The sequence below is a fragment of the Paramisgurnus dabryanus genome, chromosome 22 (assembly GCF_030506205.2).
Source record: "Paramisgurnus dabryanus chromosome 22, PD_genome_1.1, whole genome shotgun sequence".
Classification (NCBI taxonomy): domain Eukaryota; kingdom Metazoa; phylum Chordata; class Actinopteri; order Cypriniformes; family Cobitidae; genus Paramisgurnus; species Paramisgurnus dabryanus.
Genome location: NC_133358.1, coordinates 27,712,129 through 27,728,921, shown reverse-complemented (window position 1 = coordinate 27,728,921; position 16,793 = coordinate 27,712,129). Strand labels below are relative to the sequence as shown.

Sequence of the window (16,793 nt, the reverse complement as noted above, 5' to 3'; positions counted from 1 at the left end):
GTAGTTTTTAGACCAAAAATATCAAATTTAAGTGATTTTGTGCATAAAAAAGCAAAAAAATCTGCCAATGGGGTAAGCAAATTTTTCCTGAATTTTTCTTGAATTTAGTGTTTAAGAAAATTTTTCAAGATTTTTTGCTTACCCTATTGGCAGATATTTTTTGTTTGTTTTATGCACAAAATCACTTAAATTTGATATTTTTGGTCTAAAAACTACTTATTTTCTTGGGTCTTTTGCTCATCAAGAAAAAGCATCTTAATTGAAGATTTTTTTTATATTTTTACTGAAAACAATACAAAAACACTAAGTAAAAAAAACATTTTTTCTTGAAAATCTTCTTTTTTTTTGCAGTGTATAAAAAATGGGATCAGAAAAAATGTGATCTTTAAAACAAGCAAAAAAATCTGCCAATGGAATTAAAAAATTTTTATTGAAATAATTTTAATTTTCTCATATACACTTAATTCAAGAATTTTTTTCTTATTTCATTGTCAGATTTTTTGCTGGTTTTAAGCACAAATTTGCTTACATTTTTATATTTTTTTGTCTAAAAACTAATGTCCTAGGTCATTTTGCTCATCAAGAAAATACATCTTAATTTAAGATTTTTTAGATTTTACTGAAAACAAGACAAAAATACTAAGTAAGAAAGTCATTTTTTGCAAGGCAATGCTTGAAGCAGGCTTTGCCAGGATACTGAATATTATTTAAATGCACACCATAACTTTTAATTTGACTTTATGCAGGTGAAGCATAATCTACAAAAAATGGGTGCATTTCAGCCCATGACTATATTTCTGCGTCAGGAGATTGACAGAATGCAGCGCGTCATCGGGCGTGTCCGCATTACCCTCACTGACCTTAAACTGGCCATCGATGGTGAGTTTAAAACGTTTTACTATAAAAAAAAAAGAAACATTGACATCACTAGAAGTGTGTAGAGCAGACAAAACCTGCTGTACTAACATCATATTTGTATTGTAATACTATATCCTTATCCTAAGGGACCATAATCATGTCCGAGGATCTCCGTGATGCCCTGGATAGCATGTACGATGCTCGTGTACCAAAGTCCTGGCAAAAGATCTCTTGGGAATCTGCTACACTGGGCTTCTGGTTTACTGAGCTCCTCGAGCGAAACCAACAATTCCACAACTGGATATTTAACGGTCGACCTCATCAGTTTTGGCTCACAGGGTTTTTCAATCCACAGGTGGGTCAAAAAGGATAAACCTAGCATTAATAAACTTTAACTTGATGCAAATGATAAGGTTTCTCCACTAAATTGATTTACTGTTTGTAATTTATTAAAGGGATTCTTAACAGCGATGCGTCAGGAGACCACTCGAATGAATCTGAGTAAAGGCTGGGCTTTAGACACTGTCGTCCTACTCAACGAAGTCACTCGCATGGCAAAGGAAGACGTCACGGGCCCTCCCCCGGGGGATGTGGGTGGAGTCTACATCTACGGCCTCTATCTGGATGGTGCCGGGTGGGACAAGAGAAATGCAAAACTAATAGAATCTCCTCCGAAGGTATTAAAGAAAAGTTTATATACTGCAACAGATACACACTACATGACCAAAAGTATGTTGGTACTCATTTCTAACAGGCTTGACTTTTTCTGCAAAAAAAAAAATGAATGTATTAAATGAATATAGTGAAGTTATAATAGTGAGTCTAATGTTTGATCATGAACTTGACCTCACAGTACAATGTTGAACACATCTCTACAGCCATGTCCCAATATCAAGTACAAATCTTCATAGCAGAAAAGAAGCTGTTACAACAGTAAATGCATCATTCAAGTTTGTTTTGGTCGGTGTTAAAATGGTCAGGTGAACAGCAAAATTAAGCACAGTCCAAAATTTGTATGAAAGCAATTAGGAATGCCTAACAATTAATCGCGATTAATCTAATAGCAGAATAAAAATGTTGTTTACATATTATATATGTGTGAACTGTGTATATGTATATATAAATATGCACACATGCATGTATAATTTTAAGAAAAAATATATATATATATATTTATATATTAAGTATTTATATATAATATAAATAATACATAAATATACAATTGTATATACTCATGTAAGCATTTCTTAAATATATGCATGCATGTCTGTGCATTTATTTATACAAAGTTATAATACACAGTTCACACACACACATATTTGATATAAACAAAAACTTTTATTCTGCTATAGATTAATCGCAATTAATCGTTATGCATCCGTAAAAGCAATCCTTTCTAACTTACAGAAGTTAACCACTATTTATTAATGCAAAATACAAAACAATATAGTGTTTAAAACAAACGTTAAAGGATTAGTCAATTTTCTTAAAATAAATCCAGATAATTTACTCACCACCATGTCATCCAAAATGTTGATGTCTTTCTTTGTTCAGTCGAGAAGAAATTATGTTTTTTGAGGAAAACATTGCAGCATTTTTCTCATTTTAATGGACCTCAACACTTAACAGTTTTAATGCAGTTTAAAATTGCAGTGTCAAAGGACTCTAAACGATCTCAAATGAGGCATAAGGGTCTTATCTAGCGAAACGATTGTCATTTTTTGCAAGAAAAATAAAAAATATGCACTTTTAAACCACAACTTCTCGTCTTCCTCCAGTCCTGTCACGCGCCAGCGCGACCTCGCGTAATTGCGTAATGACGTCGAAAGGTCACGTGTTACATATATGAAACGCACATTTGCGGACCATTTTAAACAATCAATTGACACAAAGACATTGTTTTGTTTTTCTTGCCAAAAATGACAATCGTTTCGCTAAATAAGACTTTTATGCCTCATTTGAAATCGTTTAGAGTCCTTTGAAACTGCAATTTTAAACTGAATTAAAACTGTTAAGTGTTGGGGTCCCTAAAAGTCCATTAAAATGAGAAAAATCCTGGAATGTTTTCCTCAAAAAACATAATTTCTTCTCGATTGAATAAAGAAAGACATTATTTTTTTAAGAAAATGGACTAATCCTTTAAATCAAGTGTGAAACATGCAGTGATCTTCTAAACCCAAAGTCAACTAATCAATCATGTCGTCTTTACATATAAGACAGCATTTTACATTTCTGGTCTTGTTGTCAGGTTCTCTTCACACTGCTGCCAGTGGTGCACGTTTACGCGGTGAGCAGCGTGACTAACACCGAACTCAAGAAGCCTCAGTCCATCAACCTGTACTCCTGCCCAGTATACAAGAAACCCAGAAGAACGGATCTGACCTATATCTTCTCACTGCTGCTCCGGACCAGCCAAAATCCAGACCACTGGACTCTGAGAGGAGTCGCTTTACTCTGCGACTGCAAGTAAACTTATGCAAAATTAAAAAAAAAAAATAGAATAAATCCATTTAAAACAACATAATAATAATAATAATATGAAAACTATCCTATAAGTTATTTTCCTATAATACTGTTATTATTTATTGTGCATTGTTATTAAGACATGATAAGAATAAAAGTGACATACAACAGCATCCTTAAAGAAAAGTTTTCAAAGATTGATTTCAAAGCAGACATTTTAGATAATATTTGCTTACACAAACTCTTCAGAAACCAGCTGATTAAGTTAATACATTTATTTAAAAATCCTTCACTTAAATAATGATGTTCATTCACCAAGTTTAAATAGCAAAAGTTGATGTTTTTTGAAGGTTACATGTTTTATTACACAGAAAATGGGTGATTCTCACGAAATCCAGACTTAAAAGGTGTCCAACATCAGATTTTTTTAAAAGCACTTGAAGCCAATTTTTTTTGCACATATAAGATTAAGGTCTGAACTTACTATAACCATTATTTTTAGAGGATTTAAAAAATATTTCCTATAGAATTATTTACATTTTTTAGATTATCATTATCAAAAAATATCATTACCACTACATGATATTACATTAAATATATGCATTTACAAACTCATGTTTCGATAATGAGAACTAAAAAGTTGTCTAGGTACTATGAAAAACTAAATTTCAACTTTTATCTGGAGAGAAAAAATAAGAACTGCTTACCTGGTAGCCTTCTTGAGTGCCACAGTCAATTATGTCCCTTACAACATTATTTTTTAAATGTTAGTTCCTTGAGGGCTTAAACAATGATTGAAAATTGTTGCGGAGGATGAGAAAATGATCTTGGACACATTTAAATTCCTTATTATTGTCTCTACATTTACCAAATACGGCATGTTTCTTTACTGTAAATGTTTATAGTATAACATGCACTGAAGCTTTTTATTTTTTAGATTTTTTTATTATAAATTTTCCATGTCAAAGAACCAAAATCCAGTCATGGACACGTTGCGGTAATGAAAATGTTCCCCTTAAATGTGAAAAAAACAAAATTGGTTTGTATGATATCATTTGAAATCATGTGCAAAATAGTACATTGAGATGTTTGTAACTGTATACTTCTTATTTTGATACCCTTACCTTGCATTTACTTTTTATCAAAATGTTTCATGACACCTCATAAGTCTAATTTCGCGAGAATCACCCAAATGTGTGTTTACAAAGGGCCAGTTAATGCATTATACTCCAAAAGAAAACAACCACAACATCAAAACTATTAAATGAAAATAAAACGATGTTATTCATCATTGACAGCTCATGCTGAATGTCAATCAACACAAGAATATATCAAAAGTTCTGAAGAGAAAGTCCAGAATTCACTTCTGTTCCCCGTCGTGTATCAATGATTGACTGTTCATTCAGCCATTTCAGAAAAAAAAAACATTTCTTAAAATCTGTCACACACGCCTTACAAATGATATCCTATTCCTAAAAGGTGCACTCAGTACTTTGTTAAATAAAGTATATCTAAAGTTTGACCAGTCATATCCGTGTCCTAGAAAAAGCTACAGTACTTTACATAAAGCAGGACAAGCTATACGCTACCTTGATGCTGACCAATACAAAATAAATACTGAGTTCACCTTTTAGCTCAGTTTAAAATGAAAAATCATACCCTACTTATATTACTTTATAGTACATTGGTTTAACATTCACAACTTTTCAGAGTCCATAATATCTGTAAACAAGAAAAAAAGATTGTGTACTATATAGTGTACAACTTCCATCTTTCTTCTGTCAGTTTCAACTGTAAGCACCATCCACTGTTCCTCACAATAAGATCCCAGTCTTTACACCTTCAAGTTCTTCATAATCTCTACATTAGTCTTTCCCAAATGTGATTTCTCCTAGTAATACTTGCTGCTTAAGAAAGCTGCTTCATATCGTACATCGGCACTTCAGATTCCTCACCCTTGCCCTCATCCGCACCTTCTTGTTTCTCCGTCGGCTCAGTGTAGGCTACGTCGGCACCGGCCTTCCGACCCTTCGGTGGTGGGATGGGTGCTTTTCCTTCTGTGGTCCCCTCTGCTCCCTCCTGACCTTCAGCCACCGTCCTCTCCTTTTTCAGGTTCAGCTTTTCCTTCAGGCGCTCCCCCGACTGGCGGATTTTGTCACGTCGTTCGGTCGGCACGATACGCTCGCCCAGCTTGTTGACTTTGCTACCCAGGCTCTCCCTGGTCTTGGTCATGTTCTCGCGTGAAAAGGTTTGCTTCAGGCTTTCGATGCGTTTTAGGCCGGTTTTCTTCATTTTGACAGCCGTGGAGTCGTTGGCCTCCTCGACCACCATGTACTCCTCGTCGGAGTCGGGAAGCACAATCTCTTGAGCGTCTGGGTCTACGGAGACGTCTCCGCCCGATGCCCCCTTTGGAGAGGATTTGGGGGCAGCTGGGACCTCATTATCTCCCTGTGAAAAAAGAAAATTATGTGTAGAACATCAAAGACATTCGATTAAATGAGTTCATGAATGACAAAATGATCATAATTATAGCTCTATACACAAAAATATATTCAATTTATCTATTACTTACATATTTAAGAATCATACAATAAACATTAAAAGCAGATTTTGCATAGTGTTGTGTCGGTTCACAACATGGTTCGCATGCAATCTCATGAGCATGCACAAACTTTAAAGGGGACATATTATAAAAATCTGACTTTTTTTCATGTTTAAATGCTATAATTGGGTCTCCAGTGCTTCTATCAACCTAGAAAAAATGAAAAAGATCAACCCAGTAACTAAGTTTTGGTAGACCATTCTTTGCAAGCATGTAAAAAATTTGTCTCCCCTTGTGATGTCAGAAGGGGATCTTATTATAATGATACAGCCCCTAAAATCTGCACTATCCAACCACAGCACTGCCATTTAGTACAGAGAGAGAAAAATAATTAACAGCACAATTGAGTTTCAATTTCAACAAACCATCATTATGGTGATCAGTGTTTGCATTTCATCAGCTCATTTGCATTTTAAAGGACACACCCAAAAGCAGCACATTTTTGCTTACACTTACAAAGTGTCAATTTTTAACATGTTATAATAAATTATCTATATGATATTTTGAGCTAAAACTTCACATACATACTCTGGAGACACCAATGATTTATTTGACATTGAAAACTCTTGTGAAATGTCCCCTTTAAAAAAATTAATGTGCCATAAAAAGTAAAAAATAAATAAATAGGAGTTAATTAAACTCATTTTGGGCGGACTATGCAAATCAGCAACATTTAAAGAATTAGCAAAGTTAAACTCGAAGCTCTCACTACCATTTGACATAAATAAAAGTTTGTCTGGTAAAGGTCAGGCAGGATTACAAAATGTTTCAGCGAAAAAAACGTTTAATTCAAGGAAAGTTCACTGAAAAATATTTTTCTTAACCTCAAGCTGTTTCAAACTTGTAAAGATTTCTGTGTTCTGCTGAAACACAAATGAGTATATTTTGAAAAATGTTTGTAACCAAGCAAATCTGGGGCACCATTGACTTCTATAGTAAGATGTGAATGGTGCCCCAGATCTGTTTAAGATCTATTTAAAATATCCTAATTTGTGTTAGGCAGAACAAAAAATTTTAAACAGGTTTGGAACAACTTAAGGATTATTAATGTTTGACCACACTTACATTTTTTAGTGAACTGTCCCTTTAACATCCCGGCTTATTTAAAGGCACAGGCTAAAACATATATAGCACAGTGAATCATGTCCTAACAGATGGACCAAAGCCAGTTAAGATCCCACAACATAATCATTAAGCACTAGCGAAACAATGTTTTATAGAAGAAAAGTCATAGCGATCATAAACCAGCAGTTTGCAATAGTTCACGATTTAAAGTCTCTCTGTCAGTGACTGTTTTAATCATCACTCAGTGAGATGTGATAGGACTATATTAGGACATGAAGCTTAGCTCTCAGAATAACCCAGAACAAATCTGTCAGCTGTTGCTTGCTCATGGTAAAGCCACATGAAGACACATCAGACAGTACTTTAAAAAATTTATAGTAACATTGAAAATGATTGTGCGTCTATGAACAGAATAGATGTACCGATCGTTATCGCTAAGTGTTTGTGCGGTTTTATATTTCATATTTTGTAATTTGCATTGCTGTCAAGCTAGAAATCCCAACATGTAAAACAATAGCAGATCTATTTGTTGATGTTGTATGAAACAGCGTTTCCAGTTTTAAAGAAAGACACATTGCTATGTGATGTCATCATTTCTGTATTTTATCTGTCAAAAAAGTGGTCCCTAGCTGTCACCGGGGCAGTACCCTTTCCAAAAGTACACCTTTACACCTTATCTCTCCGATTTGTTGACTGAACACTATCCAGTCATGTCTCTTCGGTCAGCCAATCAGAGACTGCTACGTATTCCGAAAACAAAACTGAAAAATAAGGGAGATCGTGCTTTCTCGATAGCTGCCCCCAGACTGTGGAATGCGTTGCCTGTTAGTATCCGCTTTTCTCCTTCCATATCGGTTTTTAAGGTTAGGTTGAAAACTCACCTTTTTGGATTAGCATATGGTTCAGGATGAAATATGTTGTATATTAATCTTGTGTTTGTATGGTGTTTTACAGTTGTGATTCTTTTTTATCTATTATGTATAATTTTTAGAGCTTTTATTGATGTGAAGCACACTGGTCAACTAGTGTTGTATTTAGTAGTGCTATACAAATAAAGTGACATTGACATTGACATTTACAACTAAAAAGTTCATATTAGTACCTCAGAGGTATATATTGGTACCAAAGAGTGCATATCAAAGGTACATATTAGTACCGTAAATGTATATACTGGTTCCAAGTGTATACATATCTGAACCTAAATGCTATATATTAGGACCTTTTTAAAGGATAATGCCCTAGTGACCAGTGTTGGGGAAAGTTACTTTTAAAAGCAATGCAAATGGTCGCATTTTGCCACCAAAAATTGAGAGTGTGCCACTGAATTTTACATCTAGTCGCACATGTGCGACCGGTAAATTTGACCTTTTTTGTGACGTGACACTGAATTTAAAACAGCACATTGTACTTTCTGCATCTATCATCAAAGTATTTATTAGTAATACAGTGTATTACTTAGTAGAAAGGTGAATATTTGGTTAGCATGTTGATTTACAGTGTGTGCCCCTAAATTTTCCCGTTGTGCCCCTAAAATTTTCAGTTGGGTGCCACTGTGCTCCCAGTGAAAAAAGTTAGTCTGGAGCCCTGCATTACAATATTAAGTTACTCCCAAAAAAGTAACTAATTGCCTTACTCAGTTACTTTTCATGGAAAGTAATGCTTAAGTTACTTTTAAGTTACTTTTGTGTTACTTTTTCTTACTTGGCTGAGGCTTGATCTCTTTCAGGCCTTGCAGGTGTTTTTATGATCGCAAAAATGTCAAGCTCTGGCCTGCCATCTCCATTTCTGACTCAAACTGTTCCCGCTCAGGGGCACAGTGCGCGTAATTCCACGTTAATATGTTCAGTTTAATTCAGTACACTATTTTATTTTTAAATTGAATGAATTAAATTGAAAAGTAACTCAGATATCAATGTGTAGATTTATAAAGAAATGCGTTACTTTAATCATTACTTCAGAAAAGTAATATTATTACGTAATGTGCGTTACTTGTAATGCGTTACCCCCAACACTGGTACCAAGTGTATAATAAACCTAAATGCTAAATATTTTAAAGGCTAAAACCCTAGTGACAGCTTGGGACCATTTTTTTCTGAAAATGTATTTACGTTTTTAGGCAGAACAACTCAATATCTTCCATTTAGGGCTCTTTGTTTGATTCAGAATTAAATTGACTTAAAAAATATCAGAAATGGTAGATATCAGTGCACTTCTACTCCATCATGGGTCAAGTTTCACGGTCTATCCGCTTGTTTGAAATGTCCACATATCAGATAAGATGGCCGCAAACCTAATCCTGTTTCCAGATCCTCATTCCCACTGGCAGGACATTCCTGCTGCATTGCTTTTGGCTGAAGGCCACATGCAACCTTACGTCTAACCTTCTAGTGTAACTTGATTTATCTTGAATCACGCAAGACCTTGTATCTTGAAATAATCAGGCTATCTTTCCTGTAGCTCAATTGGAGTATTGTGTAAGCTAAAGGAGATATGAAGATTGCAGAGAACACACATACTGTGTATAGTTTGAATATAGATTGCTTTGCAAGCGTCTTCCAAATGTATAAATGCAAATCTTGGATGACCTTTCACACTCAACTTGTACTCAATGTCATAAACTCCATATCAACCTTGAGCAATGAAAAGTAGTCCAGTATTATGGAGAGCTAAAAAGTTTTAGTGGTAAATCCTTGACCAACTATATGGATCCAAATTTTGGACGTCAGCTTTATAGGGAACACATCATGGACTTAATTGAAGACGTCAGTACCATCAAAAACCGAATGTTCCAATGATCAACATCTAGTCTTACCTGATAGATGACCACGCGAAACTTGTTCTTGTTCAGCAACTCGACCTGCGTCTCCTCCACTTTCTTTACTCGGATGTTCTGCTTCTCCACACGGACACGGACGTCCTTGATGTGGCAGCTGACCTTGCGCGTTTTCTCCAGAAGTTTCTCGACGATGCTACTCGTCACCGTGTGCTCCTTCGTCAGCTTCACGACATCCCCCTGGATGGCCTTCATGGTGTTCTCCAGCTCTAGTTGTCGCTCTTCCATACGTTGCTGGCACGCCTGTACGGTGTCTATGATCCCAGACACCCTCTCCAGAAGAGTGAAGATGTTTAGGGCGCTGGGCTCATCTGCCACCGCTGCCATTCCCAGTTTATCAGCCATGCTTCTCCTTGTACCTGTGCGGACCCTTGATGAAACCTTCTGAAAGCGTCAGGTCCTGGTTTGGGAACGGGGTTGGATATCTGCTAGTGTATATGGGGGTGTTGGGTTATAGGACGAGATGGGGTGGGATGCTGGACCATGGAGCCGTGATGGATCATGAAGGACTCTCCCTATGACTGGAGCTTCACCAATGTTGAAGAATATACAAGCTCCACCCTTTTTGTAAATAGGGAACACAAGGTTCAAAGGGCAGACACATTGGGAGACATTAAAAATAAGTTTAGGGGAATTGGATGGGGGGCACCAAATCACCTCACCATGAATACAGTGTTATAAATATCCATGGGAAGGTGACACCTTGTCATTTTTAGAAGATGCAGCTGTGATAATGGAAACCCCCTTCTTTCACAACCTTACTATTTTTTTCCAAAGTACTCAGATCGAATCGTCTTTAATAAAAAACCAATGACGTATGGTATATTCGTGATGTCCTAAAGCTTTTTTCACTAATGTTCACCTTATCTCCCAACTCTGGACAGAAAGATTTGCATGCAGCTCTCTGAATTCTGGATACATGAAATGTCTTAATCCAGGATACAAAAAATCAGACAAAAAACAGTGGCAAATACATTTGGACTTGCATATATTTATCAGACTGCATGCTGGCCATTCAGTGCCCTGGGGAAAACTGATCCACCTTAAGGAAGAGGATCTTCATCTCTCCTTGGGCTCAGAGGACTCTGTCCAAACCCGTGAAATGATGCCACCAGCTGCTGTCTATTATTAAACCTCAGTCCCGTCTATAATTACCCATCAGTCGTGTCATAGCTGACTGAGGCCATCTTACATCTCAAAAACTCATTCAGCTGACACTCAACACCATTTTCTTACACACAAAATCGAACTTTGTTAGACTTACATGACTAAACTTTCTCAGATCTGGTCTTTGTATTTCTCCAGATATTATTTTAATTTAAGATACGTGATTTGTTGATGAACAAGACATTTTGTAGAGATGCCCAAGATTTGAAATCTTAGGACGTGATACTTGAACTGGATTCAAACGAACTGAAAGAACAGCAGTCTATAATTAGATTACGCTAATAGATTGTGTTACTTAGGTTGACTTGCTAAGCCAAACCATGACAGTCTAACATTTATTCACAGTCCAACATCTAACCTAAAGTGTTTTACAAGAGACTTTATTATCTCATATGTTGGCATTTTTCTCTGGTTTTCAGTACAAATATCTTAAATGTTTTAAATCAAGATGCATTTTCTTGAAGAGCAAAATGACCTAAGAAAATAAGTTTAGTTTTTAGACAAAAATGTAAAATGTAAGTGAATTTGTGCTTAAAACAAGCAAAAAACAATCTGCCAGTGGGGTAAGAAAACTTTTCACTTTTTTTGAATTAAGTATTTATACTGCAAAAAATTACTTTCTTACTTAGTATTTTTGTCTTGTTTTCAGTAGAAATATATAACAATTATTAAATTAAGATGCTTTTTCTTGATGAGGAAAATGACCCAAGAAAATAAGTCTAGTTTTTAGACCAAGAAATATAAAATGTAAGTTATTTTGTGCATAAAACAAGCAAAAAAAAAAAATTCTTCCAATGGGGTAAGCAAATTTTTCTTGAATTTAGTGTTTAAACTGCAAAAAATGACTTTCTTACTTAGTATTTTTGTCTTGTTTTCAGTAGAAATATCTAACAATTCTTAAATTAAGATGCGTTTTCTTGATAAGCAAAATTACCTAAGAAAATAAGTCTAGTTTTTACACAAAAAATATCAATTTTAAGTGAATTTGTGCTTAAAACAAACAATGGGGTAAGAAAAAAATCTTGAAATAAGTTTACTTTTGTCTTCAACACTTAATTCAAGAAAAAAATTCTCACCTCATTGGCAGATTTTTTTTGCTTGTTTTAAGCACAAATTCACTTAAATTTGATATTTTTTGTCTAAAAAACTAGATTTTGCTCATCAAGAAAATACATATTGATTTTATACACTGCAAAAAGTTATTTTCAGGAAAAAATGATCTTAGTATTTTGTCTTGTTTTCAGTAAAAATATGTAAAAATTCCTAAACTAAGATGCTTTTTCTTGATGAGGAAAATGACCCAAGAAAATAAGTCTAGTTTTTAGACCAAAAAATATAAAATTTAAGTGATTTTGTGCATAAAACAAGCAAAAATAATAATAATCTGCCAATGGGGTAAGCACATTTTTTCTTGAATTTAGTGTTTAAGAAAAATTTTCACTTTTTTTTCTTTAGATACTTGTACAAAAAACTTCTTACTACTTCTTACTATGTAAGAAAGTCATTTTTTTTGCAGTGTAAGAAAAAAATTTCTTACCCCATTGGCAGATTATTTTTGTTTGTTTTATGCACAAATAAATTTGATTTTTTTTGTCTAAAACTAGATTTATTTTTTCATTTTGCTCATCAAAAAATGCATCTTGATTTAAGAATTTTTAGATATTTTTTACTTAAAACAAATATACACACTGCAAAAAATGACTTTCAAGAAAAATTTTACTTATTGTTTTTTTCTTGTTTTCAGTAAAAATATCTAAAAATTCTTAAATTAAGATGCTTTTTCTTGATGAGCAAAACGACCCAAGAAAATAAGTCTAGTTTTTAGACAAAATATAAAATTTAAGTGATTTTGTTCATAAAACAAGCAAAAAAAATCTGCCAATGGCGTAAGCAAAAAATCTTGAAATTATTTTTTAAACACACACAAAAAAAATGTGCTTACCCCATTGGCAGATGATTATTTTTTTGCTTGTTTTATGCACAAAATCACTCTAATTTGATATTTTTTGTCTAAAAACTAGACTTTTAGATAGAATCTAGAAAACTAGAATCTAGATAGATTTTTTTACTGAAAATAAGACAAAAAACTAAGTAAGAAAGTAATTTTTTCCCAATGTAGACAAAAATACTTTTTTGCAGTGATAATATTTACTTCTATTCACAGCTGTACATTTCATCCTGCTTGATCCTCTTTGATCCTAATGGTGGGTGCACTGCCCCCCATTCATTATGTCTTGGTTCATTCACAATAATTATGTTTTCAACAAGTACCTTTCATCTTGAAATCTGACCTGTGGCCAGTTGCATAAACACAGCTACTAAGTCAAAGGGATAGTTCACCCAAAAATAACAATTCTGTCATCATTTTCTGACTCTCATGTTGTTACCTGTAAAAATGTCTTTGTTCTAATGAACACAAAGGAAGATATTTTGATAAATGAAACAAACCGATCATGAGCCCCATTCACTTCCAAAAAATTCTTAAATTAAGAGGCTTTTTCTTGATGAGCAAAACGACCCAAGAAAATAAGTCTAGTTTTTAGTCAAATTCAAGTGATTTTGTGCATAAAACAAGCAAAAAAAATCTGCCAATGGGGTAAGCACATTTTTCTTGTATTTAGTGTTTAGGAAAAATATTCAAGATTTGTTTGCTTACCCCATTGGCAGTTATATTTTTCTTCTTCAAATTAGACCAATCGACCAACTGAATTAAATGACTAACTTGTAATACTAGTCCAAGCAGTTTATGCAACGGAACACTGACCTCATAGGAATTCGTAACTATTTTTACGAGATGACATTTCAAATGAATTCAAAAGATTTGATTGTTAGAAAAAAGCAATAATGAGCCCCCACGTCTAAACCAACATCAACGGCGAAAACGTATGAATGAGGTCATACAAATTAATACAAATTAGCCACCTTATAAAATAGTTACAAAGAGATTGTGTTTGAAAATGGGAACAAAATATCTGTAAGACTGAGAATTAAATTTTATTAAATCTACATCACTGGACACAGTTTCACAGGTCATGCGATATGCAGTTCGTAGAATTAAATTAATGTCAATAATGTCCATTTCAACATTGACAACACCAATAACATTAGAACATAAAAACTACAAACATTTCAACATTGATAAGATTAGCTAGTCAAACACATTGCAATTCATTCTCTGGAATTCCTTTCAAAACGAAACCGTAAACGTCAGCACTTCGTCGGCAAACTTGTTTGTGACCCAATTAAATTTGGTGTTCAGCTATGTTTGATTTAAATAAAAATGATCGAAGGGCTAAAAGACAAGAGTTCATATTTTCAGTAAGAAGCACATTCCATGAAATCGAGGACGTCCAGTGGCACAGTTTATTTGCCGTGAGTTACGTGTAATGATACGTGGTACCACAAATGAAGTAAAAAAAACAAAAACAAAAAACACTCGACAAATAGAGCTGGCTTTTATCATTCCTCAGACAGTGTCAACCACTGACATCAAGTACCTAAAATGTCCTTGAAAAACAAACAATAAGGCACCATCCCGTAAAATAACGAAATAAAACGTGATCGAAAATAACCTTGTTGTCCAGAGTCAAGAAAGCACGAACGAAAATGCACATAATAATCGTAATCCACTCGGTACAAAAAGTATCAAAAAATAAAATAAAAACAAGCTACATCATCCTTGAAGAGGCGTCTGATGAAAAATGTCCTAAGTTCTGCTTTTGCCGTCTTCCGCGATTATTCTTAGGACATTTCCTGTAAGACACATAATAAACCACATAAATAACATCACTTTTAATGAGCACTGTAATATTGGGCTTGGGTTTATACACCCTGCATTAATGTTTAACCATAAACAGCTTGCGCTATAATGAAATACATAATCTATGGTGCTTGTGGGCCATTAATTCAGTGTTACTAGATGACAGAGAAACTGTCTGAGATTCTTAAGTACATGGATACAGCATTGCATTCTCAACAGTGCCCCAAAATAACGCTTCTACCTGTAATAGCGGAGGTACGGTTAATACCCTGCTGCATAAACAACGAATTATCACTAATATTTAATATTTATAAAACAGATTTAATGGTTATAATGGGAATTGTATTGGTTTAATTGAGACTATAATGGTGTCAGTTAATCTTTACGGGATGTATTGGAAGAATGTTGTAATATATGTGACCCTGGACCACAAAACCAGCCATATGGATTTTTTTTTAAATTATTATACATATTATACATTTATTATACATTTGGGTCAGTGACAAAAACGGTTTGGCAAGATAAGAAATTAAAAAATATTTAAAAAAAACTTGTTTTAAAGGCATGCATCAGGTATATTTTAATGCACATAGTTTATTTATGTTAATTTTTTGCAATAAAAAAACTACATTTTTATTATAGTTAAGACTGAATGGACCTGAAAATGTCAAATGGTGTAACCGCCAATTTTGCCAAAGAATGAGAAATATTAAATATTTTATCCACCTTGATGGCATGTAAACGTAATAATAAAAAAAACATTTTAAAATATAATTTTATTAGTTATTTCTTAATGTAAATTTAAATGCGTTTTTGTAATATTTGTCCCGACATATGCTTAAAACAGCTCTGTTTTTTAAATATTTGTTGACAAATTATGTAAAAATTTATGTAAAAAATCATATTACACTAAACTAGATGATTATATTTTATTCCACATTTTTTTATGAATATATTTATATTTTCATTTGAAAAATACTATTTAAACAAATTGACACAGAACGGTTACACCACATTGACAATTTTTCAAATATCCCCCAAATATTCTTTCAAAATGAAATAAAACTAGAAAAAAACAATGTATGCAAGTAATCTGCAAATTTATTTGGAAATTTTAAGCCTTTTACATTTAATTGAACCAAACGGAGACAAATTAATTAACGTCACATCATTGGCCCATTTATGGTTTGTTAGGATATGACAATATATGACCGAGATACAACTATTTGGAAATCTGGAATCTGAGGGTGCAAAAAAAACTAAATATTGAGAAAATCGCCTTTAAAGTTGTCCAAATGAAGTCCTTAGCAACACATACTACTAATGATAAATACATGTTTGATATATTTACGGTAGGAAATTTACAAAATATCTTCATTGAACATCATCTTTTCTTAATATCCAAATGATAATTTTGACCCATACAATGTATTGTTGACTATTGCTACAAATACACCCGTGCGACTTATGACTAGTTTTGTGGTCCATGGTCACATTTGTCAAATATTATGACTCTCACCTGGTAATGCACATGACAACAGCCACAATGATGGCGATCTGCACAGCTCCGATGATAGCAGCTATGAGCACATAATGAAGTTTCTGTCCACTGGGCACCACATACAAGATGTTAAAGTCTGCGATCTCCTCACACTGTGTTCCAGTGTAACCTGAATCACACCTGAAAATATATATTGATATTAAGAATATGTATGTGTATATATATAACCAAAATATATGAAACTTTTCATTAACATGAAACTGACCGGCAGGTAGCAATGCCGTAATTGAATTCGCATTGGCCATGAACGCAGAAGTTTGCGTAGTCATCCGTGCAGGGGACAGGCATCCAGCCGTAGCCTTTACCATCACCTGCTTTAGCTGGGTCTAAAACAGAACAAGCAACTTATCGTAAATTTACAGTGCTTAAAGTGTACTACACGTAGCTATTTAACTACCTGATTAACTTAACCATCAGCAGTGACTAAAATTGAATAAGTACATTTATTCTACATTTAAAGCAACACATTACATTTATAATAAAG

General features: G+C 33.9%; 3 protein-coding genes across 4 annotated transcripts in view; 1 reads left to right on the top strand and 2 right to left on the bottom strand.

Moving 5' to 3' along the window:
• Positions 1-3,432, top strand: part of dnah5l (dynein, axonemal, heavy chain 5 like) — a 58,887-nt gene extending 55,455 nt beyond the window's left edge. Inside the window, exons 76-79 of the mRNA XM_073813131.1 lie at positions 747-879; positions 1,005-1,213; positions 1,314-1,535; positions 3,107-3,432. Coding sequence (XP_073669232.1) covers positions 747-879; positions 1,005-1,213; positions 1,314-1,535; positions 3,107-3,328 — 786 coding nt within the window. The 3' untranslated portion in view covers positions 3,329-3,432. The remainder of the gene's footprint in view (positions 1-746; positions 880-1,004; positions 1,214-1,313; positions 1,536-3,106) is intronic.
• Positions 3,433-3,581: 149 nt separating this feature from the next.
• On the bottom strand, positions 3,582-10,362 carry cavin4b (caveolae associated protein 4b). The gene is made up of 2 exons (XM_065258586.1): positions 9,801-10,362; positions 3,582-5,769 (listed from the first exon to the last, which is right to left on the bottom strand). The coding sequence occupies exons 1-2, from the start codon at positions 10,164-10,166 to the stop codon at positions 5,230-5,232; spliced, it is 906 nt and encodes a 301-aa protein (XP_065114658.1). The 5' UTR covers positions 10,167-10,362; the 3' UTR covers positions 3,582-5,229.
• A 3,601-nt stretch (positions 10,363-13,963) lies between these two features.
• The window catches only part of tmeff1b (transmembrane protein with EGF-like and two follistatin-like domains 1b), a 31,063-nt gene continuing 28,233 nt past the window's right edge, over positions 13,964-16,793 (bottom strand). For both annotated transcript variants that reach the window (XR_010529175.2, XM_065258585.1), the window contains exons 8-10: positions 16,515-16,635; positions 16,268-16,429; positions 13,964-14,741 (exon numbers count right to left, since the gene is read on the bottom strand). Coding sequence is in view for 1 of the 2 variants with exons in the window: in XM_065258585.1 (XP_065114657.1) it covers positions 14,657-14,741; positions 16,268-16,429; positions 16,515-16,635 (368 nt within the window). In the remaining variant the exon portion in view is untranslated. The remainder of the gene's footprint in view (positions 14,742-16,267; positions 16,430-16,514; positions 16,636-16,793) is intronic.